Source organism: Paramisgurnus dabryanus, chromosome 6 (genome assembly GCF_030506205.2).
Source record: "Paramisgurnus dabryanus chromosome 6, PD_genome_1.1, whole genome shotgun sequence".
Taxonomy (NCBI): Eukaryota; Metazoa; Chordata; class Actinopteri; order Cypriniformes; family Cobitidae; genus Paramisgurnus; species Paramisgurnus dabryanus.
This window is the reverse complement of record NC_133342.1, coordinates 564,376-585,113: the sequence shown is the minus strand read 5'-3', so window position 1 is coordinate 585,113 and position 20,738 is coordinate 564,376. Positions and strand designations below refer to the sequence as shown.

Genomic DNA, 20,738 nt, shown 5'->3' with positions numbered 1-20,738 from the left:
ATTATTTTTCAGTGCACCTTGTCTACGTCACCCAGTCCTTCTGTGTCCAGCAGCACCAGATTCTGTCCTGTTTTAGATGGGTGAGGGACGCACCACATCCAGATACCTTTGGTCTTCGACTCAATGGTGTTGCCAAGAGCAAAGCCTGTGAAGTGTTCATTAAAAAATTCTCAAACATAATGCTTTGTCCTTGTTATCATACAGAAAAAGAGTTTTTGCATTTTATCTCACCTGACTGTTGTCCTGCAAGGCGATTCATAAGATAAGACTTTCCAGTACGGTAGAGTCCAACTACAGACACCACCACCACTGGCTCATTAATTCCATCCAGAATGTCTTTGGCCTCTTTTCTCAAATGAAACTTTCCATTTTTATCACTTTCAATCAAACATACTGGTCCTGACATCATGACTCTGTGCAAAAGAGGCAAATCAAGAAAAAAAAATGGTTTTGAGCCTTTTTGTTCAGTACAAAAACATTTGAGTTTAAGTGTTGTAAATTTGTTAACAAGAAACTAAATCACCTTTAAAAACATTTAGTTCTTAATCAAAATGTTTGATAATCAAATATAAAGGCCATCATTCCAGTACATTTCTCTGTGAAATTGTTTCTATGGGTGTACTTTCATTATGTGAACCGTACTGTACTCAAGTATGTTTGGCCACACAGTAAGGTTGGCTAGTGTGATCATACTGTACCCTGGTACTAAGGTTGCCAACTGTCCCGTATTAGCCGGGACGTCCCGTATTTTGAGGCAAATTGTTTTGTCCCATACGGGACGTATTGCGTCCCGTTTTTTGACTGCTACGCTGATCTAACCAGTGACTGATACAACAGGCTTGTTCGACTTCATGCTTGATGTCATCCACCTGCCAGTTCTTGCAGCGCCACAAGCAGCCGCAGCAATGCTGATCATGACACTTGATAATGATATCCAACAGCTTTCATCCAATCACAATCAGTAAACGTTTAAGAGGTTAAAATAATACGATTTCGAGTTTTCTGTTTTTATATAGTTGGCTATTTAGCTGTTTGTGCATGTATAACATCTGCCTAGCTACAAAGTTCGTTCTCATTTCTGAAGAGATCGCTGATCCAGAGACCTATGGTCCTGTCCTCAGGTCACAGTTTTTAAGTCAGATATTTTAAGTCAGTGACAGAATCATGGCAGTCCCATGTTTTGTGTGAAGGCACTGGCTTTGTTTTTTCAGTCCATGTGCCTTGTCTCGTCTCCTGACCCCGCCGTCTTGTCTCATTTTTAATCACCTTGTTATTGTTTGATTCATGTCACATGCCCCCTTCTTGATTTGCTCCCTTATTTAATCCCCTTGTGTTTGCTGTCATGTGCTTGTTCGTTTTGTAAGCCTCTGGTCATTTTACTCTTTGTATGAACTCTGTATAAATCAAGTTTGTATTAGTCAAGTTCAATGTTAAGTTTTGAGTCAAGTTTATTAAGTCAAGTTAGTCTAGTCTGTTTTATGTCTTGTTAATCTAGTCATGTTGTTTTGCCCTCTCATGGGTTTTTGTTCTCTTGGTTAGTGTCAATTAAAGTCTGAGTGTTCATCTGTCACCTGCATCTGGGTTCTGTTCTTGAATGTTCATGACACCTACATAAAACGCCTCAAACTGAAATATCCCAAGGCATTTCCAACTTTTTTAGGAAATTCTCGCTCTTGTGATCTATAGACTGGAACGTAAGTGTGTTTTAATTATGTAATGTTAACAAAAAAACTCAAAAAAAAAATTCAGCTCACAGAATCTGTTAGTTTAAGTTTGTCACATGTACGATTAACATCAAGAGGATAACGTTTTACCCATTTTCAGGTCACCTGATGTAAGTCACATAATAATTATTTAAAGATAACACAATATGTATTTAAACCTTCCAGAAACACCTCATACGTGTTTGCTCCTAAGTAATAGAGGCTTTTCTTACCAATAATGTCTGGATAATACTCATCTCCTTCAAGATGATAACACTCATCTCCTTAACCCTAACCCTAAAATAATGGCTTATAATAACCAACATCAGTCGATGTGATGTTTTTTATATTTTTCTCTTGCAATGATGGTAAACCTGTGCAATAAAACCTTTTCCATCGTGCCTTTTCACTTCCTGACCTCCACCTGAATTTCATGCGTCATCAAAATCACGTGACTACAAACAAGCTATATAAAGATGGATAGAACGTGCCGTGATTGGCAGGTATGGTAGCCCACTCTCGAAATGTGACCTGCATTTCATTCAAGTGAGTTGACAAAAGTAAGCAAATAGCGAAAGAATGAACAATCGCACAAGATGGAGCCAATATACGAGAAAGAAAGTGCGTGAGAAAGAACGAGTGTGCATGCAAGAGAGAGAGCGGGGCTGTGTCTGAAACTGCATATTGTGACAATACGTACTGATTTAGATGAAGTACCTACTTATCGACCATTACAACAGTAGGTATTATGTGAATATGGATAGTATTAATGAATTCGGACATACTACATCCGCCATGTTGATACATTACGTGACATACGTCATCATAACACCAAGTTAGTCGTTAACTGGAATGACATTAAACTAGCACAATTTAACCACAAGAGACAGCTGTTTAATAGATGTATTTGTATTTGAATAGAGCCACATTAACGCTTTTGGACATTTTTGCATAAAACAACACATCATCATCTTCTTCGTTGGATAACTCCTTTCCCGGGGGCTCATGGAATAGTAAAGGGTCCATCAAATGAACACTTCGGGATCTTGACAGAAGTAGTAGATCATTCGGGTTCTTTTTGCCTACTGTTTTTACAATACTATGGCTGTGTCCGGGAGCTCTAAAATGCTGGCTTCGGAGGCAGCATTCTAAGGCAGGAAGGCATCAAGTTATGTCTGAATCCAGTGTTAGGCTTACTTCCTGTATCTTTACATATTTACTGCCCATGCAAGTTCAATCTGATCACCTGAAAGACATATAGTGTGGTGTGCATAAAAAAATGGACGAAGACATGGTTAATGGCCATATATATATATATATATATATTATATTATTTATTGAACACAACATGTAAACATTCATAGTGCAGGGTGAAAAAAATATGTGAACCTTTGGGTTTAATAACTGGTTGACCCTCCTTTGGCAGCAATAACCTCAACCAAACGTTTCCTATAGTTGCAGATCAGACCTGCACAACGGTCAGGAGAAATTTTAGACCATTCCTCTTCACAAAAGTGTTTCAGTTCAGCAATATTCTTGGAATGTCTGGTGTGAATCGCTCTCTTGAGGTCATGCAACAGCATCTCAATCAGGTTGAGGTCAGGACTCTGACTGGGCCACTCCAGAAGGCGTATTTTCTTCTGTTGAAGCCATTCTGTTGTTGATTTACTTCTATGCTTTGGGTCGTTGTCCTGTTGAATCGTCCATCTTCTGTTAAGCTTCAGTTGGCGGACAGATGGTCTTAAGTTTTCCTGCAAAATGTCTTGATAAACTTTGGAATTCATTTTTCCATCGATGACAGTAATCCGTCCAGGGCCTGAGGCAGCAAAGCAGCCCCAAACCATGATGGCCCCTTCACCATATTTCACAGTTGCGATGAGGTTTTGATGTTGGTGTGCTGTGCCTTTTGTTTTCCACACATAGCGTTGTGTGTTCCTTCCAAACAACTCAATTTTGGTTTCATCTGTCCACAGAATGTTTCGCCAGTAGTGCTGTAGAACATCCAGGTGCTCTTTTGCAACTTCAAAAACATTGCTGCAATGTTTTTTTTGGACAGCAGTGGCTTCCTCCGTGGTGTCCTCCCATTAAGTCCATTCTTGTTTAATGTTTTCCTTATTGTAGATTTGTCAACAAAAATGTTAACATGTGCCAGAGATTTCTGTAAGTCTTTAGCTGACACTCTAGGATTCTTCTTCACCTCATTGAGCATTCTGCGCTGTGCTCTTGCAGTCATCTTTAAAGGACAACCACGCCTAGGGAGTGTAGCAACCGTGCTGAACTTTCTCCATTTGTAGACAATCTGTCTTACAGTGGACACATGGACATCAAGGCTTTTAGATGTACTTTTGTAGCCCTTTCCAGCTTTATGTAAGTCAACAATTCTTGATCGTAGGTCTTCTGAGAGCTCTTTTGTATGAGGCATGGTTCAATCAGACAATGCTTCTTCAGAACAGCAAACTCAAAACTGTGGTGTTTTTTATTGGACAGGGCAGCTTTAATCAACACATCCAATCTCATCACATTGATCGGACCCCAGGTTGGCTGACTCCTGGCTCCAATTAGCTCTTGGAGAAGTCATTAGCCTAGGGTTTCACATACTTTTTCCACCCTGCACTATGAATGTTTACATGTTGTGTTCAATAAAAACATGAAAATGTATAATGTTTGTGCGAGATTAGTTTAAGCAGACTGTATTTCTCTATTGTTGTGACTTAGATGAAGATCAGAACACATTTTAGGACCAATTTATGAAGAAATCCAAGTAAGCCCAAAGGGTTCACATACTTTTTCTTTTAACTGTATATACATACATACCTGTTATGAACGAGACGCCTGCTCCACCTCCCGATCGCCACCAGAGGGAGCATCCCCCGAATATTAGCGTTGGTCAAACTACACTACCCACAAACCTACATACCGGAACTGATTGCCTGCCCCCTGATCCACATCAAAGACCGCCTATTTAAGCCAGACCCAAATGCTACCTCAGTGCGAAGTCTTGATTTGCTCTGTCTGTCATTTCTGAGCGTTTACCCTGTCTGTGTTTATCTGGTTACCGTTTTTGATTTGTTCTTTGTTATTACGATTGCTTGCTGCCTGCCCCGACCTTTTGGATTGTTTATTGACTACAAGACTGCCTTTTCTATATTGTGGTGTATGCAAATGGTTCTTCCGTCTCAAGGTGCCTCATTACTATATATATACATATATATATATAATATATATATATATTACTTAAACTTTTTCCACTCCCCCAGGAGCGAGGAACGATTTTTTTGAATGTCGGAGCGTTGTGATTTTCTCTCGCTCTGAAAATGCTCCACTATCCCTCAATCAGGAGCCAGGACCAAAACCACTGTGAGGCAAGGGAGGGGCACTGAAAATGTTTCTAAACATATTTTGACCCCAATTGCATTTGTCTTGTATTGTTACCTAGTGCTTCCACAAACATCTATATGTGTCATGTTACATATATATTATATACATGTTTTTAATCATATATTTTACAGACCCCCTCGCGATTTCCGCCTCTGCATTATATAATGGACAAATTCATAAGTTATTAACTCTTTTGCCGCCATTGACGAGATATCTCGTCAATCAAGAGAAAACGCTTCCCCACCAATGACAAGTATTTCCGTCTTTCCGCAATACCACTATTATCCACTAGGTGGCGCCCTTCCGCAACTTTTTAAACCCAAAAGTATTGCCCTATGGCAAGCTGCTGCATGTCCGTGTCTGTTTTAAAGATTGCTCTGAATGGGATCTCTATGAAAAGTCTGTCACAAAAATTGAAAAATCTCTGCTTTTTGCTCAAAATGTGGTGTTTTTGCAGAAACCTACCCATATTCAAATGCTGATTACAAAAGAACTACTGAAGGTAGGATGAAACGTCTCGGTTACGGATGTAACCCTCGTTCCCTGAAGGAGGGAACGGAGACGTCACGTCGTGACCGACGAATTGGGAACTCGCTTAGAGAGACCAATCTGCTTCGAATACTACTAAAACGCCAATGAACTTGGCATTGAGATATTTGCATAATGCTGGCGCCGCCCCGCCAGGTGCGTATATAAGCAGCAGGTGCAAATAGGGAAATTAGCTTCTTATTCGCTGAGAAAGCCGGAAAGTGTGACCGGCCGTAACAGCAGGTGGCAGCACCTGTGGCGACGGGACGTGACGTCTCCGTTCCCTCCTTCAGGGAACGAGGGTTACATCCGTAACCGAGACGTTCCCTTTCAGTCGGTCACTACGACGTCACGTCGTGACCGACGAATTGGGAATCCCTATCAAAACGCCACTAGGGGCTGACCTCTTCCAGTGACTGCGTAAAAGCCCTCCGGTTCCACTTAAGGAGGAGGAGGTAGGTTTTAAGGCAGAAGGCCGGGCACTAGATGTTCCTTTAACCCCACAGAAGTGCCAGCGACTGGGAAGCGCCCTACCTGAGCGGGATAGGAACGCTGCGGAAGCCACCACCCGTCTTAAGGGCTAATGGTGGGCGAAAGTCAACCGTAGTTGAGGAAATAAGACAGCCGTGGCTGTGTAAGCAAAGCAGTGCTCTGCTAAGGGAAACGTGGGCTAGTAGGATTAACCCCACGGAAAAATACTCACAATGGAACCCGGTGGGACACAATGTGGAGCCCGAGCCAGACACGTAGGTTCGCGAGGATACAGCTAGTGAAGGCTGACAGCCAATGCTCCGCAACAAAGGCTGCCAAGGCAGCGGAGGAAGAGCAATTCAAACCATTACGCATTTTTGCTCTGAAGGCCTTCCATACTGACACAGTTATGAAGCATCAGTTGGAGGCTGCAAGCCGACATGCGAGTCTGCTCTCCGTGCCCTCCCTGGTGAGGAAAGAACACGAGAGGATACAGGCTCGATACGAACACTGTAAAATCTAATGAACGTATTAGGTGTCGCCCAACCAGCAGCTCTACAGATGTCTGTTAGCGAGGAACCACGAGCTAAAGCCCAAGATGAGGCAACACTCCGTGTGGAGTGCGCTCTCAAATTAAAGGGGCAAGGAATACCCTGAAGATTATAAGCCAGGGCGATAGTATCAACTATCCAATGAGACATCCTCTGCTTAGTGACAGCTTTCCCTTTCTGCTGGCCACCATAACAAACAAAGAGCTGGTCTGAGGTCCTGAGGCTTTGCGTGCGAACCACGTAGAGTCGCAGTGCGCGTACGGGGCACAACAAAGCCATGGTTGGGTCTGCGTCCTCCGGGGGCAGCGCTTGCAAGCTCACCACCTTATCTCTGAAAGGAGTGGTGGGAACTTTGGGCACGTAGCCTGGTCTGGGCCTCAATGTTACGCTTGAGGCAGCAGGACCAAACTGAAGGCACGAGTCGTCAACAGAGAATGCATGTAAATCCCCTACTCTCTTCACTGAGGCCAAAGCTAGCAGGGTCAGAGCTTTCATTGATAAAAGCTTCAGACTCGCAGACTGCAAAGGCTCGAACGGGGGGGCCTGAAGGGCTTTCAGCACCATGGACAGGTCCCAAGGAGGAATAGAAGGAGGGCGCGAGGGGTTTAGCCTGCGAGCGCCTCTTATAGTGTAATAACCAAATCATGCTGGCCAACTGATCTGCCGTTGATAAGTGAGTGAGTGACGAGCAGAAATAGCGGCGATATCAACTTTAATGGCGAAGGGACAGCCTACCATCTAACCTATGTTGAAGATATAAAGCACAATGTTAATGGGGCATTCTCTGGGGTCCTCGCATTGCAAAGAGCACCAGGTGACGAAAAAGGTTTCATTAAGCGCGTAAGCCCGTCTTGTGGACGGTGCTCGAACCGCGTCGATGGTGTTAGATACCGTCTGCGATAAATCACCTAAACCTTGCGCGCGCTCAACGACCATACATGGAGATCCCACGGGTCGGGGCGCGAGTGCCAATGTGCCCCTTCCTAAGAAAGAAAGTCCTTCCTCAGGGGAATCCGCCAGGGAGGGCTGTCGCGAGGAGCATTAACTATGAAAAACCAATTCCCAGTCGTCCAGTACGGACGATTAATAAAAGGCTCTCCTCGTCCTGCCTGACTTTGCACAGTGTCTGTGCGATTAAGCTCACTGGAAGGAATGCGTATTTGCGCATCCCCCGAGGCCAGCTGTGTGCCAACGCATCCACGCCGAGGCTGCCCTCGGTTAGTGAATAAAATAGGCGACAGTGGGTATCGTCCGGCGACGCAAACAGATCTATCTACGCACAACCGAACTTCTTCCAAATTAGCTGGACCGTCTGGGGGTGGAGTCGCCATTCGCCGGGGCGCGCAGCTCGAGAAGCGCGTCCGCTGCTGTATTGAGCGAGCCCGGAATGTGAATGGCACGAAGGGACCTCAGAAGCTTCTGACTCCAAAGGAGGAGATGACGAGCGAGATGCGACAGGTGACGAGAGCGCAAAACCGCCTTAACGGTAAATAACGCAACAGTCGCAATGTTATTGGTGTCGGCTAGTACATCCTTCCCTCGCATCTCCATAGCGGAGCGTACAAGTCCCAGATATACAGCGCACCGCTCGCGGCAGTTGGGGTGCTATGCACACCCCTGAGACTGCAAGCCCGTCATACGTGGCGATCATCCCGTGCTAAGGGCATACATGCTACAGAATGCCAGGAGACCTTTCAGGGGCGCATTGTCTATCGGCAATGCCGGGTCTACCACGGGGAAGTTGGAATGACACGCAGGTGTAATGTTTACACGGTGTATGCCGGTGCGCCACGCTCTCCTCGAGACTCGATCGTAAGCCAACGCTGAAGCGGTCTCATATGAAGCAGCTCGGGCGGTGTCACAACCGCAGCATGCTGTCATATGTCCAGGAGCTTCTGAAATTGTTTCAGAGGGACCGCGTACTTCCCTCGAATTAAACCGAGGCAAGTCAGAACTGACTGGTTGCGCGCTCTTGTAAAATACGCCCTTTAGTCGATCGAGTCTAGTTTCCATACTGAGAAAAAGGATCCTCTGCGCGGGGCAAAGTACTCTTTCCCAGTCGACCTGAAGACATAGACGAGCGAGATGCCGAAGCATTAACTCTGTGTTCGCGCACGTCTGCCAAGAACGGGCTATTATAAGTCGACGTACATAAAGCAGAATGCGAACAACCCTCTCTCTGATATTTTAAAGCCGTGACTAGCACATGGAGACACGGAGAGAGAGAGACAGCTCGAATGATGTACTTAGTATTAATATGCCCACCCCACGACGCAGAGCGAAAAACGGTCTAAAGCGAGGGGAGATGGACACATAAAGTACACGTCTTACAGGTCTAAGGCTGCAAACGATCTGAATATTGAAATACGAGCCTCGGCGTTATCGTCCAAAAGAACCCCCTTTGTAGAGCCGGTGCGTAAATCAAATCGATCGTAACCCGCCGCGTATTTTGGGTACTATGAGATAAAGGCTGGAAAAACCCTATCATCATCATCATCTCGGTAAGAGGGACCGGCTCGAACATCCTTCGCCAACAGGATATCGATTTTTGCACGCAGTACATGTGCATCGGACGCTTTCACTACAGTGAAACGAAAGCCCGAATTTTGGGTGTGCCGGATTCGTAACCGAGGCGGATTGTGCGTAAAACCCAACGAAACGGGCTGGGAACTGAAGCCAAGCACCCAGGCACCGTACGAGGAGAAATAACGACACTACCGAAGTACCCGCGGTGGGGCAGCGAAGCGAGACAGGTGGGACTGCCGGTGCGTCTGCTGTGACAGCATAAGCATCTACAGTATGTGTGTGTGACACTGACCTGAGCCCGCTGAGGGTGACGGTCGTCTGGTCTCCTCAGCGGAGAGCACAGACTCCGAGGAGGGTGCTGGTGGTCCCGTCTCCTCAGCGGAGAGCTGGAACTCCTCAGGACACCCGCTGGCGATAGAGGAGAGGGAGGAAGAGCACGTGAATGCCCGCTCACATCTCTCTCGATCCTCTGGAGACCTGGAGAAGGAATAGGAATGCACTCTTTTTGTGGTTTTGTGGGTGCCGGCTGAGAAGCCGGCGGAACAGAACAAAACGAAACCAAAGATTCTCCACCCGGCCCTCTACCGGTGGAGGGAGCGATGCCATCACCGTCTCCCGTAGAGTGATCCCATCCGAATCCAGGTCGCCCGTCTCAGGGCCGCTTCGATTTCCGTTTACCACGGGAAGCGGGTGGGGCGGGCGGGGCGGGCTGCCGACGGCTGTTCCCCCTCCGTGGCCTGGAAGATGTTCTAGTGGGGGGGGTGGAGGCAGCCGCCGCAGGGCGCCCTCGGCGAGGAGCAGACGGGGCCGCCGGCGCTGGAGGGCGAGATGCAGGTCGCTTGCGCCGGGGCATGATCTGAGCGATCGCCTCCGTCTGCTTCTGGGCGGCGGAGAACTGCTGGGCAAAAGACTCCACCGACTCACCGAAGAGACCAGCCTGGGACACGGGAGCGTCTAAGAACTTGTTCTTCTCCGCATCCGACATGTCCGCCAGACATAGCCATAAGTGGCGTTCCTGGACCACCATCGTGGACATGGCACGACCAATCGCCTGCGCTGTCACCTTCGTAGCGCGAAGAGCCAGATCAGTGGCAGCCCGGAGCTCCGAAAGGACAGGCGAGTCGTGTCCTCCCTCGTGCAGATCCCTCAAGGCCTTCGCTTGATGAACCTGCAGCAACGCCATTGCGTGCAGGGCTGAAGCCGCCTCTCCACATGCCTGGTGGGCAGCGCCCGTTAAACCGGAGGACTGTCTGCAGGCACGAGAGGGGAGGGTTGGGCGGTCCTTCCAAGAGGGAGCGTGTGCCGGACACAGTTGCATCGCGACAGCGCGCTCCACGGGAGGGATCCCCGTATAACCCTTAGCGGCTCCGCTGGTGAGGGAGGTGAGGGGGGAGGGCTGAAACGGCCGTAATCTCGTGGAAAACGGCGACTTCCAGGTTCTAGTCAGCTCCTCGTGCACCTCGGGGAAGAAAGGCACCGGTGGAGAGGGTTGTGAAACCCGGGCAGCTCCAAAGAACCAATCATCCAGGCGGGACGGTTCGGGCTGAGGGGGGGGAACCCACTCTAACCCTACGGTCTCCGCCGCTCGAGCGAGCACGGCCACCATCTCTGGATCGAACTCCGGCGTCCCAACCCGACCAGAGGGAGGAAGGGCGTCGGGGTCCACGTCAGGGGGAGGAGGCCCACCCTCGGATGCTGCGGCGTCGGTGGACCCGGAGGGCGGCACGATGGATTCTAGAGACATCGTAGAACACGACGCTGAAGTCTCCATCGGCACATCAACCGGCTGTGGATGAGGAGGCTGAGAGCCTGAGGACGAATCCCCCGCTCGGCTCAGCACAGTGATGCGCAGGTCGTCCTTTGAGAGCTTCACAGCCGCACCGTGGCGGCGTTCAGCACTCGCATGACGAGGGTTGCGCTTTTCCCGGAGGAAAGACAACCGTCTGCGCAAATCCACAAGGGACATGCTCTCGCAGTGAGAACACTTACCCCCAGCGAACGCTGCCTCTGCGTGCTCGATGCCCAAACACGAAAGACAACGCTCGTGACCGTCCTTCGGACCCATGTATTTGCCGCACCCAAGATCGCACGGACGAAAAGCCATCCTGAAAAGGACGCTGATGTCCGGATATACGAGAGAGTGGCTGCCTTTAACAAGGCACAAAGCTCTCTCGTATCACTCTTTTAGGGAAATTCACTCAGATGCTTAGTTGATGAGCGCACAGGGAAAGGCAACGCACACACTAAACTCAAAAACAACAAACAGATGTAGAGCCGTGGAATAAGCGAAGCGTCCGCTGTGGTACTGCTAGTACAACCAACTTCAGCAATCAGATCCCAACAGAGTAGAGTAGCTTCTCAGTAGCAGATACTGCAGGCTTTCGAAGCGAATAAAAGCTAATTTCCCTATTTGCACCTGCTGCTTATATACGCACCTGGCGGGGCGGCGCCAGCATTATGCAAATATCTCAATGCCAAGTTCATTGGCGTTTTAGTAGTATTCGAAGCAGATTGGTCTCTCTAAGCGAGTTCCCAATTCGTCGGTCACGACGTGACGTCGTAGTGACCGACTGAAAGGGAACGTTTTTTTTTTGTTTGAAAGCAGAGGGTCTGTTCTTTCATTTGGTATATTGTATGTTTCAACCCAGTATCACGAAATTGCGTGACTATTTCACGCATGGACCAGCGTGACAATGTCACGCTTTGCCGCGTTTGAGCGTGAGCATGTCACGCTTTCTGTTTGTGTCACTGTCACGTATTGGTTACTCAACTTTTTTGTCCTAATTTCTTACCATTGTCGCTTCGGTTTAGGGTTAGATTTACATAAAATGACACCCTTACCTAAACAAACTCTAACCCCAACGTCAGGTGACAATTGGTTAAAGTTTAGAAAATATAAAAGAATAAGTATTGTATCTTTTTTTTTTATAAACCAATACTTAAAGTGACAAATACTTAAAGTGACATATAACACAAGCACCAAATCTAACCCTAAACCGAAGCGACAATGGTTTGAAAATAGGACAAAAAAGTTGAGTAACCAATACGTGACAGTGACACAAACAGAAAGCGTGACATGCTCACGCTCAAACGCGGCAAAGCGTGACATTGTCACGCTGGTCCATGCGTGAAATAGTCACGCATTTTCGTGATATAGGGTTGTATGTTTATATATTTGAAGAAGAAAATTTTCTGGAAGGCATTCAACTTTTGTGAAAATCATGAAAAATGCTAGCGCTGGCTGGCAACTTTTTTTAAAAACGCTGGCGGCGAAAGAGTTAATAAGCACAGTTAATCTTAAAAGACACGTGTCAAGAAAACACGATCAAGTTTTCCGCTCACACTTTACAGTTTTTTCCAATTGCTAACACACAACTTTGCAAACTAGTCTGGATTTATCAAAAAACATAACACAATATACAAAACCACACACCCAAATAGCAAAATACCACATATATCCTGCAAAATGAAGCACTCCAACCTAAACTACATATAACATTATCAAAATCAAACTTTGACACAAATTGGAATACACTTCATTCATATTACCAGATTTTTGTCTAACCAACTACACACAGTTGGGCATAATGAAAAGTGCACTTTTCTTTAGTATGCTTTGCCATAATACTAAAATATGTATTAGATTGTTCACATGCACAAAAATATTTGCAGATACACACAAATGCTGTTGATTTTTTTTTTTTTTCACCAAACAAGTCATAACGCCTCGTCCACATCACAGGCAATATATTCCCTTGCCAGACATCGAGGGAAGAAGCACCTTGAGTGCCTTATCCATCCCTAAATTGCACCAACATCAATCTCATCATATGTCTCTTCCATAGTCTGCAAAAGAGGCATGCGCACAAAGGGCTGGTGGTCATATACCTTCCATATAACTCTTCTATGGGGTTCAAAAATGGCAAGATAAATGTTTGGTGGTCAGCAAACCAGTTTTGGACTGGAGCTACACGATGAAAGCTCACGTTGTGCCATACTACAACATTTCGGTTTCTTTGGTCTACATCATTCATACACTCTGATGGTATGAGAATGTTGTGGAGTCTTTCTAGAAATGTGAGAATATGAGCTGTGTTGTATCAAGGTTGGCATGACGGTGGAGGACACCATCCATATTGGAGATGGCAGCACATATTTTGATGTTCCCACCACGTTAGCCAGGAACATCTATAATGGCTCTGTGGCCAATGACGTTCCTGTGGTCTTTTCTAGTGCTTACATCCTGATTGAAGTGTTAACAATTAACCATTCAGGTGTTTGGGCAGATGGCACATATATTGGCCATTTAGCTCGTGTAGTGTCATTTTGAATGGTAGTGTTTTGAAAAGGCAAACATGTGACTTTATGTAAGATTGTTATGTCTTGTGCAGAGAACCGTGTTCAGTGCATTTAAAAAGTGCCATTGTGAATTGTAAAATGTGTGTAAAGCAGAAAATGTGTTTAGACTTTTGGAGACTTGAGAAGAGGTGTTGCTCTCTGTGTGTCAGTTTAAATAGTTGTGCTGTTTATGTCATTTTAGTGTGTTTGCAATTGGAAAAAACTGTCAAAGAAAATCTAAAGGTCAGTATTACAGTTTTTCTCAGTTGCCTAAACACATTTCTTGAAACTATGCCTCATATACCCCATTCACACAGACCTTTGGTCCCCGAAAATACCCTTAAAATTGCCAGACAAACGTCTGTGTGAAAACAAACACATCCCATAAATCTTCTGAGATTGTTGCCGGAAAGAGGACCTAGTAAGATACACGGAAAACCCTTGTGTGGGAACAAGAAGCCAAAACAATGCAGTAATGGGTGTGTGGTAGTGAGGATGCGCGCGTCATCTCAACAAAAGTTATGTTATGGTTCAGCTCTATGGTTCAAGAGAGATCAACATTCACGACGAGAAATGTCGCAAACTAGATTGAAGCAGTTATCTGAAGATGGAGGCAACAGTGAAGCGACTCCAATTACATTTTACTCATTGCTCAGCCTCCCTCATAGTCATACCATGGACAAGGACATGGTCAGCTAGAGTGGCTCGAATTTCATCTGAGACTGCTTGACACCTTGCCCTTCGTCTCACTCCTCCTCTTTCACTACATCCTCCTGCTCTTCCTCCTCCTTCACCATGTCCTCTTCTTCCTCTTTCACCAAGTCCTCCTCCTCTTTGTTCTCCAAGTCCTCCTCCTCTTCCTTCACCACGTCCTCTTCCTCCTCTTTCACCACGTCCTCCTTCTTTCCCTACTCCTCTGCCTCCTCCTCTCCCCCTCCTCTTCCTCCTCCTTCACCTCAACCTATTCCTTCTTTTCTCTGTGGATCCATTGTTCCAAAGCTCAGTGAACTGATTCAGGCCCTTTTATCTATCTATTGGAGGATCTGATTGATGTGTGTTCAATTTTGACTCTTAGTGTTTCCACCTTGGCAATTGTTTGCTAATTGAGCCTAAGCTGTGCTGACTTGAGTGAACAGTATGGAATGCTAGTGCTTTCCATATAACCAGATGGTGTAAGCACTGAGAATTGTAGGGATTTGTGTGTAGAGTTTTGAAGTAACAGTTCACCAAATCTGACTCGTGTTAAAGCAAGGGAGTAGTGTTTATTGTTCAGTAAAATGATTGCGCTTCTTGAAAAATGGCGTTATGGTTTTGAAATTTTAGTTCAAAAGCCTGGTTATAGTGTTTTAGCAATTGAGAAAAACTGTAATACAGCTTGAACAACCTAAACCACCACAACAGAAAAAGACATTTAAATTTGAAGATAATTTGCACCATTTACCTTGCTACAGCACGGTCCATGACACACTTTTGCCATACTGTATGCTTTATTAGAGTCTGAGAATAAATTGCGCATTCTGCTACAGAACTGCAATGGATTCTCAGTTGTGATTGATATTTTAATGAGCCAACAAGGTTGGTGTTGTTTCAAAAGAAAATGAAAATGCACAGTGGAGCGCATGAGGCGTTAATAAGGAGGGCATGGGGAGGGAGCGAGGAGTGGAAAATTGTACACCCAGAGCAGAGCTTGAGTAGCCTGGGTTTCCCCATGCTGCCTCGTGTGCAAATTTATTCACGTTGCAAGTCTAGCATGGAAACTATGGACCTTTTTTGCCCCTGAAATAGGGAACCAATCACAGAACGGGGAGGAGGCAACAAGACACTGACGACGTCTATGTAACACACCAAAGCAGTTTTGTTTATCCAACGTGGGAGCAGACGTGAAGTTACTTTTCAATGCAGCCTTAGATAGTGTTTTAAGTAGTTTTGAATGCAAGTTTATTTAAAAAAGAGCAACTTTTGGCGTTAAACAATTTCATATCCAAGAAGGATGTTTGGATATTGCAAGACATGATAGCCACAGAGTTTTATAGGACCAACCTGCTAGGCATTATCGTAGACCAGCTGTTTCTTCGGGCTGGTGTGTCCTTGAGACAGGTCTCCAGACATGTTGTATTACACACAGATGCCTCCAACACGGGTTGGAGGGCCAAATACGACGGGCTAGCAGTCTCGGGAGTGTGGACAGCACCCCAACTGCACTGGCACATCAATTGCCGCAAGCTGTGGGCTGTATATCTGGTATTCGTTCATATCATCTTAGAGCTATGAGGAAAAGATGTATTAGTTTGCACCGACAGCATTGTGACCGTTGCGTATATCAATCGCTAAGGCGGTTTGCGCTCTCGTCACCTGTCGCAAGTAGTGACCGGCCTTCTGCGCTAAGACCTAAGTCTCTGTCCAGGGGCGTTGAACAAGACCTCGGGCCCTATGTATAGGCTGTTCTGATGGGCCCCCATGCCCCACCCCATAATATATTTCAGACTTTTCAAGGGCCCTCTCTTCCTTTGGGGCCCTGGTAATCAGTACTGGTTTTACCCCCAGTCCAACACCCCTGTCTCCGTCTCCTTAGTGAATTCGGAGGGTTTTTCACAATTCCCAATTAGTCCGTCTCGATGCAAATACTTGCATGCCAAGTTAATTTGCGTTTTAGTAGTTTGGTCCCACGAGGCACGTTCCCAATTCGTCGGTCACGATGTGACGTCTCCGTTCCCTTGCTTCAGTTTTACATATGTAACCGAGATGTTATTCATTGTTTCTGTCTTCTCACAGGTTATTGCTTTGTATATATTCACATCCTGTTCCCTTGTCTTGTTACGTTCATTGTTTGTGTATGCACTATGTTACATTGTTGCCACGAGTGCCCTGTCGTGTTTGTTATTTTTTGTCTTACCTTGTTTTTGTAATAAATACACTGCAATTGGATTTGCTTTCTCATGTCCTCACTCGTTTGTGAGCAGCTCTGTAACAGAAAGAACCGTCACCCTAAGGATCCAGCAGTCTTCAGTATGTTCACTAGTCCCGCAAGAAGAGTTTTTTGTTCCAACGTTTATCTTTCCCCTCCCGTGTTGGGATAAAAAGAGGAAGGAGGAAGCCGGATTCGCCTGTCACCTTCAAGCGAAACAGTTGTGCCCCGGATGCCATTTGGTATGATCCTCTCTTGTATGGGCCCATGTCTGATTTCGGGATGGCTGTCTCGCCATTCTCTGTGGCTGATAACCTGATGTGAGGTTCCAGACTGGTGAACCGACGAACTCCCTTCTCTCGAAGAAACCCCACGCCGGTGATGGTCGCGCCTCTCAAGCCCAACTTCTGAGTTTTTTGTGTGTACGTCACCTGATCCGTTTCACCAATTGACTGCCCTTCCGATTTCTAAATTTTTTGCTTTAAACCGGCAGCTGATCTCCAGTCTGTTGGATACCCAAATGATGTCTATGCGGGCAATTAGGATTTATAGCCAAGTTAAGTCCAGCTCCCTGCTCCTTATGGCAGAGGTATGTCCATTAAATTCTGTACTTTCTGCATTTGCTTTGGCTCTGGGGTGTATATGTTTTGCTTTCTGCTCGTCTGTCTCCTGTGATGTGTCTCAAGTTCTGCCTACTGTGCTGCCCAGTGAACTGCCTAGTATGCTGCCCAGTGAACTGCCTAGTATGCTGCCCTTTGAGCTGCCTAGTGTGCTGCCCAGTGAATTGTCGTGTGTGTGCTGCCCAGTGAACTGTTGTTTGTGTGCTCCCCAGTGAACTGTCATGTGTGTGCTGCCCAGTGAACTGTCGTGTGTGTGCTGCCCAGTGAACTGCCCGACGAACTGCCAAGTGTGCTGCCCGAAGAACTGCCTAGTGTGCTGCCTGATGAACTGCCTAGTGTGCTGCCTGAGAACTGCCTAGTGTGCCTAGTGAATCACTTGAGGCTAACAATTCAGTGGAGTTGTCTGAACTCCACAGAATGGCAGAAAGATCCGTTTCATTTTTTGAATCGTTTGAGATTAAACTCATGAGCATGAGTCTCCTGAACACCCTCTCATGGCTGGAAGTTTTGAAGTTGTGTCACCTACCATCACGACTAGAAGGTCTGAAACTGAGCCAGATGTATCTCCTGCTTCAGTTGAATCATCAGAGTCACTAAGGTCACGTGAGTCCACTACACATTACGGCTGAAATGGCAGATTCTGTACTCTTTACCCTGCCTGATATGACCGACCCTGGACTTGTTGTTTGTTCTAAAGTGGCCAGTTATGATGTCTATGAACATTTGGAACTCTCTGTCCCACCTAGAATGGCCAATTAATAACTCTCTGTTTGGCCCAAGATGGCCCCTTCCAGGTACCATGAATGTTATGCCTGGTCTAAGTCACACAGAGTCAAGCTAACCAGTCAATCTGTTCTTTTTGCTCTGTGTTCTGTTTCTTTGGCTTTACCAGTCTCTCTCTTTATTCCTGTCCTTGTCTACCGGTCCAGAGCGCCACCTTGGTTACCAGTGTCACCTGGATCCCTGCTTTCTTCAGCGCCACCCTGGCCACCAGCTCCGTTATGGTCTCTGGATCTGCCTGAGGGACCACCCTGGTCTCCCACACTGCACTGGTCTCTGGTTCTGCCCGCGGCTCTGCCTTGGTCTCTGGTTCCGCTCGTGGCTCCGCCTTGGTTCCCTGGCTTTCTGCTTGGCCGGCCCCGCCCTGGCTTCCTGCTCTGCTGGCTTCTCCATGGATTCCTGCTCTGCCTTGGACTCGGTCTCTGCCTGCGGCTCCACCTTGGATTATTATTATGGTGTCTTGGACATTTGTTTGCCTCCATCCCTTCCTGTTCCACCTCTGTTCCACCTCCCTCCTGGACTCTTGTTTTTATTCTTTAGTTTGTTTTTTTCTTCTTGGTCCGTCTGGTAGCTGTCCCTTAAGGGGGGTACTGTTGGGGTGTCTGTTATGTTTTTTGTAATTGCACTATGTCCTGCCTTGTTATGTTTTTTATTTTTGTCTACTGTTTCTAGTGGTATCTTGTGTATTATGTTTGATTTGAGTCTTGCCTGTATGTCCCCATGTTGAGGATTTGTTTCCACCTAGTCATTTGTTACCATGGTTATTCATTGTTTTCGTCTTCTCATAGGTTATTGCTTTGTATATATTCACATCCTGTTCCCCTGTCTTGTTACAGTTCATTGTTTATGTATGCACTACGTTGTAACGCACTGCACGTCATGCTGGAGTTGTGTTTATTCGCATACATTGATTACACAAGAGTGAAATACAAATAGTACATACGTCACGTTGTTGCCCCGAGTGCCCTGTCGTGTTTGTTATTTTTTGTCTTACCTTGTTTTTTGTAATAAATACACTGCAATTGGATCCGCTCTCTCATGTCCTCACTCGTTTGTGAGCAGCTTTGTTACACCACTGCGCCATGATTACAATATCATCATGAGAATAATTAACCATGGCTTTATTTTTGTAGTAATTTGTTAAAAGCATAACACAAAAAAATTTATAAAAAAAACGTACACATCCTTTCTTAGAGTTTTCTTAAGGTCAAAAGATCTCAAGTGCATTGCTTGATAATTATTACATATCAGTTATCATGAAAAAAATATGTGTTAAAAACAGAGGAAAGCTGGATGTTGCAATAATTTTAGGCAAATCACACATACACCCTTCTGTCTTGCTGGTGAAATATTTTGCTGTCCATTTTGTGTTAAACATGTGGCGTTCAGAGTTTATATCATATTTTGTTAGTGCTCGCTTTTAAATTGTTCTACTCAGTGAAGCAGCATTCAAATGTACTATATGTGCCCCCAACTTTGTTACAATTCAAACATTCTAACCTAAACCCCAATTCTAATCCCAACCCTAAGCGACCATGGTTAAAAATATAAATAAATTGAGAAACCAATGCATAAATGACACGAAAGGTATGTGGTATTAAGTGAATGTGAAGGACTGTCGTATCATGCACGCAAAATTAGACTTGGGCGTATTTATACACAATTCATGAAAATGGGTTGAAAAAACTGCATTGGCATACATGTGTAAAGATCTTAAGTATAAACAAATTAAAATATAATTGTTTTACAATGTGACAGTATAGGCTAATAGATAATTTTTCTCTTCTAAATCTGACTATTGATTACCTCATTGAGATGCAGATGATCTTTGCTGAGTTTAAATTCTGCTTTTGAAGCCTCCGGATTTTAGCTGCAATTGAAGACAATCGAGCTGCAATAGACAATCTTACAGTTGCTTTCTTTCTCTCCCGCAGTCTCTCACAGAACTGAACTGTGAACAAGATCGTTTCTTATAAAGCAAGCGGAGTGATTTTGCGAGTGTTTACCATGGGTTTGAGTTTTGGTTTCAAATTTGGTAAGTTACTGATGATGACAATTCCCTTCTAAAAAACAATAGAAATCATCACAGAAATTCCCACTAGATTTAATGGTTTAAATGGGAATTTTATTGTTTGTAAATATGGTCTCTTTGGGTTTCTACTGTCTTGGGTTCTATTGTTGGGACAATTAAATCCTACTGGAATATTTCCCAAAACACACTACAGAAATTCATTTTGTAGGGGTGCTAAATGGTAAAAGCTAATGGTTAATGGTTGCTATTTTACTCAGTGTTATGTCGTGGAGTGAATGACACGCGTGTAAATACATCATACACCGACACCGTCTTGTAGCAACATAACTCTTTACTGTTGTTAGCAGTAGCAAGCATTACAGACACACTGCGCATGCGCACAGCACATGCGGGAACACATAAGGTCCTTAAAGGGGTAACACCAGCATAAAGAAATACATAACATATTCCTCCCCTTTTACTTTGAACAACAACCATAACAATTTTCATTATTATTATTTAACATTTTCCTACTATTTGAGAAAGAGGGTAGACTACCTCATTTCTCAGGCTAAACCCTGGGGATTATTCTGCCCCAATGCTGTGGGTTAGCCACTAAACTAAAGATCTAACCTCTGCGGTGCTTTCCGCATTCTTGTGGGATAACGTGGAGACACAGGCACCTGTGGTGTTTTTACTGGAGGCTTGATAACAGTTTCTGGGACAGGAGATGTGTCTTCAAGCGGGATGATTTCAGTATCCGTCACCACTGGTTTGCTGGTAAGTTGTGTAGGAGACATTTCAGGTACTCCTTCCTGGCCAGAATTTAAGGATGTTTTTGGTAGGTGAATCTGGGTTTTACACGGAACATCACTGGAGACCGCTGCAGACAACATCTGATCAACATGTCTCTTCCAGGTCACATTG

General features: G+C 45.4%; 1 protein-coding gene across 1 annotated transcript in view; it reads right to left on the bottom strand.

The window, feature by feature from the left end:
• LOC135747146 (guanylate-binding protein 1-like) overlaps positions 1-19,728 on the bottom strand; it is a 28,378-nt gene extending 8,650 nt beyond the window's left edge. Inside the window, exons 1-3 of the mRNA XM_065265824.2 lie at positions 19,607-19,728; positions 232-413; positions 18-145 (exon numbers count right to left, since the gene is read on the bottom strand). Coding sequence (XP_065121896.1) covers positions 18-145; positions 232-413; positions 19,607-19,611 — 315 coding nt within the window. The 5' untranslated portion in view covers positions 19,612-19,728. The remainder of the gene's footprint in view (positions 1-17; positions 146-231; positions 414-19,606) is intronic.
• Between the last annotated feature and the right edge of the window lie 1,010 nt (positions 19,729-20,738).